Genomic DNA, 12303 nt, shown 5'->3' with positions numbered 1-12303 from the left:
ATCAAGCAGTCGCAAGCGCAAGGGATTCAAGCTAGTCATGTCGTCTATCTACCGAACCAAGCCTCAATCATCTTCAACTAATAATTACTCGACAATACCCACAAGCGGAGGAGTTGTTGGGACTTTCATGATCAATCAAGAAATAACATCTGCTCCTCCGCCCAGGCAGAAGGTGGCTTTTGCGGGAGGTGGTGTGGATTAAACATTACATACCTTTCCCCACTTATCAACCAAACTATCCAATAAGTTTTGCATCATTCACCTTCATGGCTAAGCAAGTTATTTTGTTAAAAGCCCATCACTCATATATTATATAGGCATCCATGTGATCATTGATCAATCATCGTCATATATCTATACCACTTTTTTTTCTTCTAAAGTTTGTACAAACATTTAGACTAAGTAGTGATCATCGATCATAAATCTTCGAAAATATGTATGTTGATTGGGGGCCTGTGATGGTTGCAATTGGATTATTCATACTTCTATCGCCCGAGATTGCTCTTCCAGGTGCCAGCAAGAACCAGAGTCATCGAGTTTGGCAACATGTATACTAGCGGAATATCCATCTTGATTCACGCCATTCTCTACTTTTGTGTTTACACCATCCTCGTTGTTGCAATCGGCATTCATATTCATACCCATGTTTAAACTAATCTAATATAATTCCTAGGCCTATTTATATGCATACTATGCTTTTCGATTAATTGTGTTCATTTATTCATTCACTTTTTCTAATTAGTTGTACTTCTTCTAACTTAGAATATAATTCATATAAGATTAAATAAAGTACAAACAATCTAAAAATTAATTTTTATTTCCCATTTAATCTCAAATTATTGTAATCATCAAGATCAACTAAAAACAAATACCAAAGAAAGAAACTATCCGTACAATTTTATGAGTTTTGACAAGACACAATATAGACTAAGGGAAAGAATAATAAATGGATTCAATACAGATTTCATGATAAGAATATTGCCTTAAAGATTCAGTTTCAAATCTATTGAGTTGGTATAGGTGGTGATAATTTGTGTTAGAAAAATATTTATCAAGATAAAAAAAAACCCTAAAATAGATAATAATCCTAAAATAGATAATAATGTCATATTATATAAAGCATGAATAATAAAGGATGATCAATAATATGTAATGGATTATTGAGGTAGAAAAAGTTATATTGTAACTAGGGGTAGGTCGTTACGATATACTTTAATCTTTTATTCATACCTCTTACATTTCCTAAAATTTCGGTAGGCAAAAAATTCATCTTTTTACCTTACCTTGATTTCGGTATACCTTGATTTTGATATTAATCGGTTTACAAACATTCATACATTTATCTTATCTTGACTTCGGTATACCTTAATTTCAGTACGGTATTATAAATTTGATATCTAAAAAATGTATTAACTTAAAAAAAAATTCAATCTCATAGGTAAGATAGGGAGGCATATATGGAATATTATTTTGTATAATTATATTTTAATATTATTAAAAAATTATATTTTTATAATTAAATCCATATTAAATCTATTTAATTATTTCTTATCAGTATTATATATATATATATATTATTATTATATATATATATTATTATATATATATATTATATATATATATATATTAACTTATAAATACAATTTCGGTATATATCGATATACCAAAATTTTAAAAATCTCATACCTTTACCGTATCAATAATTTCGATATCGGTATTATACCTTATCTTTTTTTTTCAGTGTCTTAAAAATTGATATTTTCGATATATTACGGTACAATATTTTCAATATACCTTTAATGTCAGTATTTTTTTTCAACCCTAATTGTAACACCGATCATAAATTTATTTTTTATACCATGAAAATAAATAAAAAATGGTTATGTTAATCCAACTACATCATTTATATTCATTTTTGGAGTCAACAATATAAGTTGAACATTAAGTTGTTTTCATTCAATCAATTATAATTTTTTCATGAGCCATAAGAATTTCATTAAAAAAAATAGTACTTAATATATTTGGTTTTTAATTTATTTATTTAATTAACGAAACAGGGGAAAAGAAGGGGGGGAAAGGTAAATAAATATAAAAAATTGTTTTTACAAAGGGTCATTAGGCTATCCACGAAGTGGGTCTAATTTTGTGCTTGATTTTGAGTTGGTTCTGTTTTGTCTTTGAGATGTGGTTGTTTTATTTTTTTTAAAAAAATCAAACCCACCCAATCAACTATTAAGTCAATGTAAATCGTTTAATTTTATAAAAGATATGTTTCGTGTTCTTATTTAAAAGATTCATACATTTTAATAATATAAAAAAAAAATAAAAACATTTGAAGATAATAGGAGAAGGATCTGAAGATGAAAAATGAGATTGGAAATAACATTTTGTATTAAATAATGTGAAATAAATTTCTTGGTTATAGTGATATGTGGGTAATATTTATTATAATTAAGAATTTGAAAAGACACTATATTAAAACAATATATATATATTATAATTAAAAATGTGAAAAGTCACTCCATTCAAATGACGTGTAATATAATTTTTTTGAAAAAGCTTACAAAAATTTAAAATAGTAATTTATTTTTGTCTTGGACTATATAATTTTTTTTTTTTTATTTTTACCAATGTTATTACTTATTAGCCTATATATAGAGAGAGAGTATTCGTTGTGATTTGAAATATCAGTGTTTTCTTAGAAAGTAAACCCTAACCCTAACTAACGTTGGCAATTCTCTTCTTATCTACTTCGAAAGATGAAGCGTCGTAAATCAGTAGAGGCCGAGGGATCAAGGAAACGGCCATCGTCCGAGGAAGAAGAAAAGATGGCGCGGCGTCGTAGAGCAGCTGAGGCGGAGGAAAAAAGGAAACGTCCATTGTCCGACGAAGAAGAAGAAGAAGATCTAGATTCTGATACGGATCAAGAGGCAGAAAAGAGCCAGCCTCCACCTCCACCTCCACCGAAGAAGAAATTAACCCCTCTTCCTCAAACCCATTCTTCTTCTGAGGACGACGATAGTGAATCTGAGTCTGAGCCTGAAATTGATTTACAAAATAAGTCAGTTCCTGTACCGAAACTTGGATCTAGTAAGCCGATGATGGGGGATCCCTCAAAATCTTCCAAAAAACCCATTACTAAACAATCTACGGATTTACAGCATTCTGCTGGGGTTTCTTCTAAGAGGCCGAGGCTGGAAGATTCTCCCACTCTAAAGAAGTCAAAGAAGAAGAAGAAGGAAAAAGAACAGGAAAAAGAACAGGAAAAAGAGCAGGAAAAAGAGCAGGAAAAAGATCTGGAAAAGGACTTGAAAGGGAAGGAAAAAGAGCAGGAAAAAGATCTGGAAAAGGACTTGAAAGGGAAGGGAGAAGATGCCAAAAAACAGCTCTTCCAGCGGATATGGAGCGAAGACGATGAACTTGTAATCCTCAAAGGATTGATCGATCAAGCCGAAAAACAAGCGATTGCTCCTTCATCAGTTGATATGCATACATTTTACAACGTTATCAAAGGGTCTCTTCATGTAGTAGATCTCACCAAAAGTCAGTTGAGTGAAAAAGTGAAAAGAATCAAAAAGAAGTTTCAGACTAATCTGAAGAAGAAAAGTAAAACTGGAGTTGATAGAAAATTCTCAAAACCTCACGACCAGAGTTGTTTTGATTTATCGAAAAAGATCTGGGGCAGCGACAATGTTATGGAGAAAGGAAAGATGGTTGATGTTGTTCAAGTTGATGTTGCTGCTGTTGCTGTTGATTCTACTCTATCCGCGGTTGAACTTTTCTATAGACAATCAGCACTAGAAGGCTCCAACTTGGAAAATGCTATTTTGAAATACGGTTCACCTTTGATAACAGGTGAAAAGAAGATGGAGCTGGACAACAAGTTGAATCAGATACAAGTGAAGGAGTTGGAGCTTAAAATGCTGACACTGGACTACATGCGAGATAAGACATCTTTTATCCTGGAAGCGTTGCAATCCGACATAAATCTAAGTAAGTAATTGGTAACATTTTGGAGACAATGTTTTTGGTTTCATTTTGGTTTTTGAATTTCTGGTTTATTTTGGTTATGAACTTTTAGCTTATTTTTGGTTACATAGGCCCATTTGTGCATGATCTTACAGTTTTTGGTTCTTGGTTTTATCAAGAATATTTTGAATGGGCAATATATATAGTTTCTACTAAGACGATGCTTTGTTGGTAATGAAAATATATATATGGACAAATGTTATGCATTGACCTTATTTGAAGAAAACAAGTTTTACCTTCTTTGGGATAAATTAAAATCTTTCATAGTAAATAAAAAGTCTAACAATCCTTAATTCTGTTGTGGTCTGTTTTTGTTAACAATACATTGAATGAGAATTTTAGGAGTTTGATTGGATGATTTGGTCAAATTTAGGACTTGGTGTTATACTATTTAGGCATCTTCTCAATTTCTACATCTCATCGACTTCCACACAGCTCTTCCTTCTCCAAATAGTGATGGATTTGATGAATGATTATTCTCTCATATCAAATTCTGGAGGGCATTGATTCACACTGTATTCCTTTCTACAAAGTTGGAGATTTCATCTATAAAACATACCTATTCTTCAAAATTTTGTTCAATTCTTTGTTTTGTTTCCATGTGGAGGCCCGAGTAGCTAATTCTGAATGTTCCTCTGTTTCTGCAATCTCTAATGATCTCTTTCCATTTCATTTTGGATTCTTAGAAAGAATAAAGTTTTCATTGCTACATTGGTTGAATAGGATTCTCTTTTCACCCCTATTTTTACAAATGGGGTTGTCTATGGTAACTTTTCTTTCATTATTTTTATCACTAATTTCTTTCAATTAAACAAGTTTTATAAAAGTAACTATCTTTAATTAGATAATTGAAATAGTATTTCTTTCACTAATTGATGTATCACAAATTAATTCTTTTAGTTAAAAAAATAATGTGTTATTTAAAATTTATTGTCTTTATTATTTTATATTTTGAAACTTTATAAATTAAAATAACCCAATCACATCAAACAAGGTGAGGGATGAGGGTGTTTGTTGTCAAGAGTAATGCAATTGCATATAGTAAATTTTAAATTTTTAATATTATATATTATAAAATATTTATTTTATTGTATAATATTATATTTTTTATATTTATTTCGTTATAATATGTTAATTTTTTTCTCTTAATATTATATAATAATATTTTTTTCTCTTAATTTTATATAATAATATATATTACTTATTTCTCTTTATATTATAAATAATATAATAATATATTAATTTTATTTTCTCTTCATATTATATCTACTATAATAATATTCTTTTTCTTCCTCCTTAATCCTTTTATATCAATGACCCTAAATAAATTGTAACAACATTTTTAAAAAATTTAGTATATAATATTATTAATTACATATTATATATTATAAAATATTTATTTTATTGTATAATATTATATTTATTTCCTTATAATATATTAATTTTCTATTTATATATATAATAATTTTTTCCCTTAATATTATATAATAATATATTATTATTTTTTTTCTTTTCATATTATATCTAATATAATATATATATATATATATATATTTTGTAACAACATTTCTATCTCTAGTATTTTAATTTTTTTATTATAAATTCAATTATTACCTAATTATGAAAAGAGGTTACATTTTAATACTGTTAAATTAAATATTATATTTTTTAGATTTATTTCGTTATAATATGTTAATTTTTTCTCTATTTATATAATAATATTTTTTTCTCTTAATATTATATAATAATATATATTACTTATTTTTCTTAATATTATATATAATATAATAATATATTAATTTTATTTTCTCCTCGTATTATATCTACTATTATAATATTTTTTTTCTTCTTCCGTATTACTTTTATATCAATGACCCTAAATATATTGTAACAACATTTTAAAAAAATTTAGTATATAATATTATTAATTACATATTATATATTATAAAATATTTATTTTATTGTATAATATTATATTTATTTCCTTATACTATATTAATTTTCTCTTTATATATATAATAATTTTTTCCCTTAATATTATATAATAATATATTATTATTTTTTTTCTTTTCATATTATATCTAATATAATATATATATATATATATATATATTTTGTAACAACATTTCTATCTCTAGTATTTTAATTTTTTTATTATAAATTCAATTATTACCTAATTATGAAAAGAGGTTACATTTTAATACTGTTAAATTAAATATTATATTTTTTAGATTTATTTCGTTATAATATGTTAATTTTTTCTCTATTTATATAATAATATTTTTTTCTCTTAATATTATATAATAATATATATTACTTATTTTTCTTAATATTATATATAATATAATAATATATTAATTTTATTTTCTATTCATATTATATTTACTATAATAATTTTTTTTTTCTCCGTATTCCTTTTATATCAATGACCCTAAATATATTGTAACAACATTTTAAAAAAATTTAGTATATAATATTATTAATTACATATTATATATTATAAAATATTTATTTTATTGTATAATATTATATTTATTTCCTTATAATATATTAATTTTCTCTTTATATATATAATAATTTTTTCCCTTAATATTATATAATAATATATTATTATTTTTTTTCTTTTCATATTATATCTAATAATATATATATATATATATATATATATATATATATATAGTAACAACATTTCTATCTCTAGTATTTTAATTTTTTTATTATAAATTCAATCATAACCTAATTATGAAAAGAGGATACATTTTAATACTGTTAAATTAAAAAAAAATATTTGTTTATTCGTATCAAAATTACAAGATTATATCAATACGACTACAAGTATTTTTTCTTTTTTGAAATCAATATATAGTTATATATTTAATATATTTTTGATAAAATGTACTACTATTATATTTATCAAAATACGACGCAACTGTTACGTTCCATTTTATTGTATGAGTAGTATTTTGTATTATAATTAAGACCATTAATAAAAACAAAATAATTTTGTTATCAAAACACAGCCTAAACTTAATTTCTAAAGATTTTTTTTTTGTAAAACTATAAATTGGCAATGAGAGTAGATTAACATGCATGGAAATTTAGGAGATTTGTCATCATTAAATACAATCAAAATAGGATTTCAAATCTATGGTGTAAAGTACAATGAAAATAACTTAATAATCCTTGATATGTTAACATCTTAAGAATATCCAATTGTAAAATGAACTTGGTTTCTAATGTTTGCTTAGAACAAGCAATGGATGAAGCCTCACTCAAGGAGATATGAAATGTGCACGAGCAAGAAGATACTCCTTTCCTGCCAAAAACACACCAGTTTGTGACCATTGGATGTCCTCCCAGTCAAGATTCTCCTCCAACACCTATTTTAAAAGTTTAAGACCAAAAATATTATATTACAAAATCTGTGGAACTCAAGGCCTTGTTTGATTGATGTGGGTTATTTGGAATTAATGACGATGTTACATATTAAGACGACGACGAGATTGTTGCTCATTCCTCTCCTCAATATTTGTTGAATGTTTATAGATGATTTTGGGAACACAACACAAACAAACAATACCTAAATATGAAGAAGTCAAATGAGCAACAACTTTATTATTTTAGTCTTCAACATCATTGTCTTAAATACATATGTGAGAGAAAAAAAAGTTAAATATGTCACCTACATAAATTTTTTTTTTTTTTTTTTCTATTTTTATCATATATTAACGATGTTATAATATTTTTAAATGTTTAGTGTAAACTGAGAACGAACCAATTTTTTTCTTACTCTAAACAAAATTTTGCTGCTAAAAAAATAGCTAGGTTCCCTTCGCTTTTCCCCCTTTGTTTTTTGACAGGGAGAGGAAGGAAAATCGATGAAATCTTTTTTACAATTTTTTTTTTTTTGTCAAGAGAGAGATAAATTTTTGTCACCAAAGCGAGATTCTAAGGTAGGTGCCTCTTCAAGTGCTTCGGTGTTCATTAATATATGTAGATCATCCCAGACATTGTCCCCTTCCTTGTCCCATTTGAAAAATAATCCTTAAAAAAATATAATTTTATAATTAAATAACCCATGTATGACTCCTACTTTCTCCCAAGTGGAATGATCTTTGACAAAGGATTGGTCAAAAACTTTAACTGACATTTCATGTTCAATTCTTCCCAACTAACTCGTAGGATACTTCTCTATTGATATTTTCTTTGTGAGGAACATGGGGATGTGCCTAGTTCAAGTCACCCAAAAAAAACTTAATGTATTTTTTTTCAAAGTTTAAAAATACGCGGTGTCCGACCGCAAAATAGTTGAACTAACGGTCCGGTTTTTGACTTCTAAACTGTTACCTTTTGAACCGGTCAAAATCCGGTTCAACTGGACGGATTGACCGAAATCCAAACCGAAAATTTTCCATTCATATTCCTCAGATCAAACGATAGCCGACCCTTTTTTAGACCGAAATTCGCCTAAAATTACGGGTTGACGACCAGAACGGTTATCAAAACTATGATTTGTTGGGGGTATACTTTTTAAAAACAATGAACAACGGAAAAAAATATATATGTCACACTAAGAAAGCAATCGTCAATGACCGACAATGTAAATCAACCTTGAAGCGCATATCCAAGAAAACAAATAGATGCTTACCCATGTTGTTGGTGGGTTTCTTGCAACTAGATGAATATAAATTGAATTTGATTTTGTTTTTAATTTTTTTTATTATTAAAAATGTATCTTTTTCATATTTTTTCACTAAACAAAAGAAAATCTTATTGAACTTAAAAAATTAATTTGATTCATTATATAATTAGGTGTTGTTGTAAAGTAAAAACTTGATTTAATTATTATTTGAATAAGATAAAAAAAATTATTTAATTTTATAAAAAGTAACTTTTAGATTAAATAAGTAGAATAAAATTAATCTTTTATGAAAACTAGTCCAAGAATTTTAGGGCTAGGCCAAGAATTTAGGAGTTGTTGATATATATAAGTTTATAATGACATGAGAGAGAAAGTCCCTTGACGTTTGTTCCTCTCTCTTAAAATACCGACAAACTCCCTAATCAAATCCAACGACTAGAAACATTCACACGTGCCATCTCTCCATATCCACCGTCCGTTTAGATCCACCAGCAGCACCATTCAGAAGTAAGTAGCTCAAGAGTTTCTTCAAAAAGGCAGAATCCAATCCAGATCCAATCTCCCATTGAAGAGGAGAAATAACTGCATTATCGAGCTCTATCTATGGTGGAAGCTCAGTCATGGACTACTCGCCGGAACAGCAATCCTCGCCTGGAATCATATCCAGATCAGGTTCTCGATATTCCGGCAACTCCAACCGGAGAAGAACGAAACGGCGGCGTTTCTTCATCATTCCTATCTCCAAACCTATTGACCGCAGCTATAATCGGATCCTGGTACTTTTCAAACATAGGTGTTCTTCTTCTTAACAAGTATCTTCTTAGCATTTACGGTTTTCGTTATCCGATCTTCCTTACTATGCTTCATATGCTTTCATGTGCCGCTTATAGTTTTATCGCCATTAGATGGCTTGAATTCGTTCCATTCCAGCAAATCCTATCTCGCCGTCAGTTTATGAAGATCTTCGCACTCTCTGTCATTTTCTGTTTCTCCGTTGTTTGTGGTAATACATCTCTTCGTTACCTTCCTGTTTCGTTTAATCAAGCAATCGGCGCCACTACGCCTTTCTTCACCGCGATTTTCGCTTTTCTCATCATTTGTAAGAAGGAATCAGCTGAAGTTTACCTCGCTCTTCTTCCGGTAGTGCTCGGCATTGTTCTCGCTAGTAATAGCGAGCCTCTGTTTCATCTATTTGGATTCATTATCTGCGTTGGATCAACCGCGGGAAGAGCGTTGAAATCGGTTGTTCAAGGGATAATATTAACATCAGAATCGGAGAAATTGCATTCAATGAATCTGTTGCTTTATATGGCTCCAATGGCTGCTTTGATTTTACTTCCTTTAACTCTGTATATTGAAGGGAATGTACTAGCGGTTACAATTGAGAAATCGAAAGGCGATTGGTTCATTGTCTTCTTACTGATTGGTAACGCAACCATTGCGTATTTGGTGAATTTGACAAACTTCCTTGTAACGAAGCATACGAGCGCTCTAACGTTGCAGGTTTTGGGGAATGCGAAAGCTGCTGTGGCTGCGGTTGTGTCTGTGCTGATATTCAGGAATCCGGTGACTGTAATGGGGATGACAGGTTTTGCTGTCACGGTTATGGGTGTTGTGCTTTACAGTGAAGCTAAGAAAAGATCCAAAATCACAGCTCATTGATTCAAAGATTCAAGATTCAAGATCCAAGATCCTATCAATTAGCATATACAAACACGGGTTAGATCCTTTATTTCTATATGCCTTAAATTTTCCATGGATAAGTGATCATCTTTGTTCTGTATAGAATTTGTTGAAGTTGTAGATTGAAGGTCATTCATTTACAATGTCTCTATCTCTTTCACTCAATTCACTACCAAAACTTGAATTGCAAATGAAACCATATTGCCCAAACACAGTTCTTTGTCAATGGGTATTGATTGAATTACATTAAATGTGACTAAATTTTGTTTGTGAATTTTGTGTTCTTATTCAATTATAATGTATTTGGTTGTTTGTAATAATCAATCTTTCTTTGGCAAAATAGCTATGAACTCCTCTATAATTTCCTGTTAGAATTTGGCTAATTTTGTTATATATGTGTAAACAAGCATTTCTATGATTTGTTTGAATAAATTTGACTTTTTTCCAAAAATATGCAAATGTTTATTTGTGGAAATTGAAACAAAACAAGTTGAAGTTTTGAAATTGGAATATTTTTAGATGGATTTTTAATTTTTTTTAAAATGGTTTGTTTTTTATAAAGTCACTTTATTGTTATTATATTGTTTTTATTACTTAAAGAAGAGTTTATTGTTTAAAGTAAATGATAAGAATCCTACCTATCAAGACCTTAATTCAATTTATATTATTTTTAATAGAGGAAAGAAAAACCTTTTTCATCAAAAAAATTTTAAATAATAATTTAACTTTTCACTTAATCCTATAAAGTTTAAACTATACTTTAATTTAAAATATTATTTTAATATTTGGTAACATTGTTTAACATTGAAAGTTTACAGTTTCTTTCTAGTTAGAGACTTCAGATTAGCTCAGATTAGGGTTTTTTTTTTTTAAAAAAAAAAAAAAAAAAAACCCTAGTTTATGGGTTTTATTTTATTGGTTAAATATTTCTAACGCTTCTAGTTAATTGGTTTTTTATCGGTTAAATGGTTCAGTTTTCGGTTAAATTATTTTTCTAACGATTTAACCGGTAAACATGTAATAATTTAATTATATTTATTTTTATTAGTTATTTTTTAAAAATATTAGATATTATTAATAATATTTAATAATTTATATATTAATTATTTTTAAATTATAATTTGTATAGAATTGTTTAAAAAAATCTATTTATATGACTATTAATTTAAAAATATAAATTTTTAAAATATATTATATTATTACAATAATATAATATATTTCTAAATATATTTATCAAATATTATTATAATATATTATATTATATCAATAATATAATATAATATAGATAAAAAAAAAAATTAAAAATTTAATACTTAATTTAAAAAATTGAATTATCGGATAGGTTAAGTAATATAACCAAAATCGATAAAACCAGTACTAATAATGGTTGGTTAACTGGTTTGTAAAATAAAAGATAAAACCGGACTTAATCGGAACCGTTTAACTGATTAACCTTAACCGACCGGTTGAACATCCCTTAAATTTATTAAAATTGTTATTATGAGTTTGTTTATATTCTTAATCGTTTAAATTTATCTATTTTATTTATATGCATTAGTATTAACTATGATTGTAACAACTTAATATACTTATAAATTAAATCAAACTAATCTATATTTGGAACAAAAAAAATCATATCCTCAAGGAGTTGATATAATAATCTTTACACTAAATTTTAAAGGAAATATGTAATGTACTAGTTAGTTAGGTTAGGTGAATTAAAAAAATTATAATAATTGTTTGTTAAAATATGAAACTTTTCATAATAAATTTGATTTTCTCATAATGATATTACATATATTTTCTATAATAATAATATATTTTTTTCAAATAATGATTTATTTTCTATAAAGTCACTTTATCGTTATGATATTGTTTTTATACTTAAAGACGAAAGTTTATTCTTTAAAGTAAATTAGTAACGTCCTATCATAATTTTAATTCAATTT

The 12303-nt window shown here is 27.2% G+C and overlaps 2 protein-coding genes and 1 pseudogene across 4 annotated transcripts; all 3 read left to right on the top strand.

Annotated features, from left to right (window-relative positions):
- The first annotated feature begins 356 nt into the window (after positions 1-356).
- LOC124928211 lies at positions 357-750 on the top strand (annotated as a pseudogene).
- Positions 751-2697: 1947 nt separating this feature from the next.
- On the top strand, positions 2698-7404 carry LOC124927757 (probable transcription factor At4g01260). 3 transcript variants are annotated; one of them, XR_007098430.1, is made up of 3 exons: positions 2698-3770; positions 3856-3993; positions 7278-7404. XR_007098430.1 is itself a non-coding variant. In XM_047468223.1 (2 exons), the coding sequence occupies exons 1-2, from the start codon at positions 2760-2762 to the stop codon at positions 7313-7315; spliced, it is 1272 nt and encodes a 423-aa protein (XP_047324179.1). In that variant the 5' UTR covers positions 2698-2759; the 3' UTR covers positions 7316-7404. The 3 variants fall into 3 exon arrangements, 2 of the variants coding, with proteins under 2 accessions (XP_047324179.1, XP_047324180.1); XM_047468223.1 differs by having other exon boundaries at positions 2698-3993; XM_047468224.1 differs by lacking the exon at positions 7278-7404 and having other exon boundaries at positions 3856-4239.
- A 1684-nt stretch (positions 7405-9088) lies between these two features.
- LOC124923879 (probable sugar phosphate/phosphate translocator At1g12500) lies at positions 9089-10665 on the top strand. The gene has a single exon (XM_047463862.1). It carries the CDS (start codon positions 9275-9277, stop codon positions 10331-10333), a length of 1059 nt encoding a protein of 352 aa, XP_047319818.1. The 5' UTR covers positions 9089-9274; the 3' UTR covers positions 10334-10665.
- The last annotated feature ends 1638 nt before the right edge of the window (positions 10666-12303 follow it).

This window comes from Impatiens glandulifera, chromosome 2 (assembly GCF_907164915.1).
Source record: "Impatiens glandulifera chromosome 2, dImpGla2.1, whole genome shotgun sequence".
In the NCBI taxonomy this organism is placed as follows: Eukaryota; Viridiplantae; Streptophyta; class Magnoliopsida; order Ericales; family Balsaminaceae; genus Impatiens; species Impatiens glandulifera.
The sequence above is the reverse complement of the archived record's forward strand: the minus strand, read 5'-3'. Positions and strand labels throughout refer to the sequence as shown.

Bases quoted from the DNA above. Each gene is read 5' to 3' on its own strand.
- LOC124927757 (XM_047468223.1), top strand. From the start codon at position 2,760: ATGAAGCGTCGTAAATCAGTAGAGGCCGAGGGATCAAGGAAACGGCCA. The intron at 3,994-7,277 runs GTAAGTAATTGG...ATGTTTGCTTAG, and splicing joins GCAATCCGACATAAATCTAA to AACAAGCAATGGATGAAGCC.
- LOC124923879 (XM_047463862.1), top strand. From the start codon at position 9,275: ATGGTGGAAGCTCAGTCATGGACTACTCGCCGGAACAGCAATCCTCGC.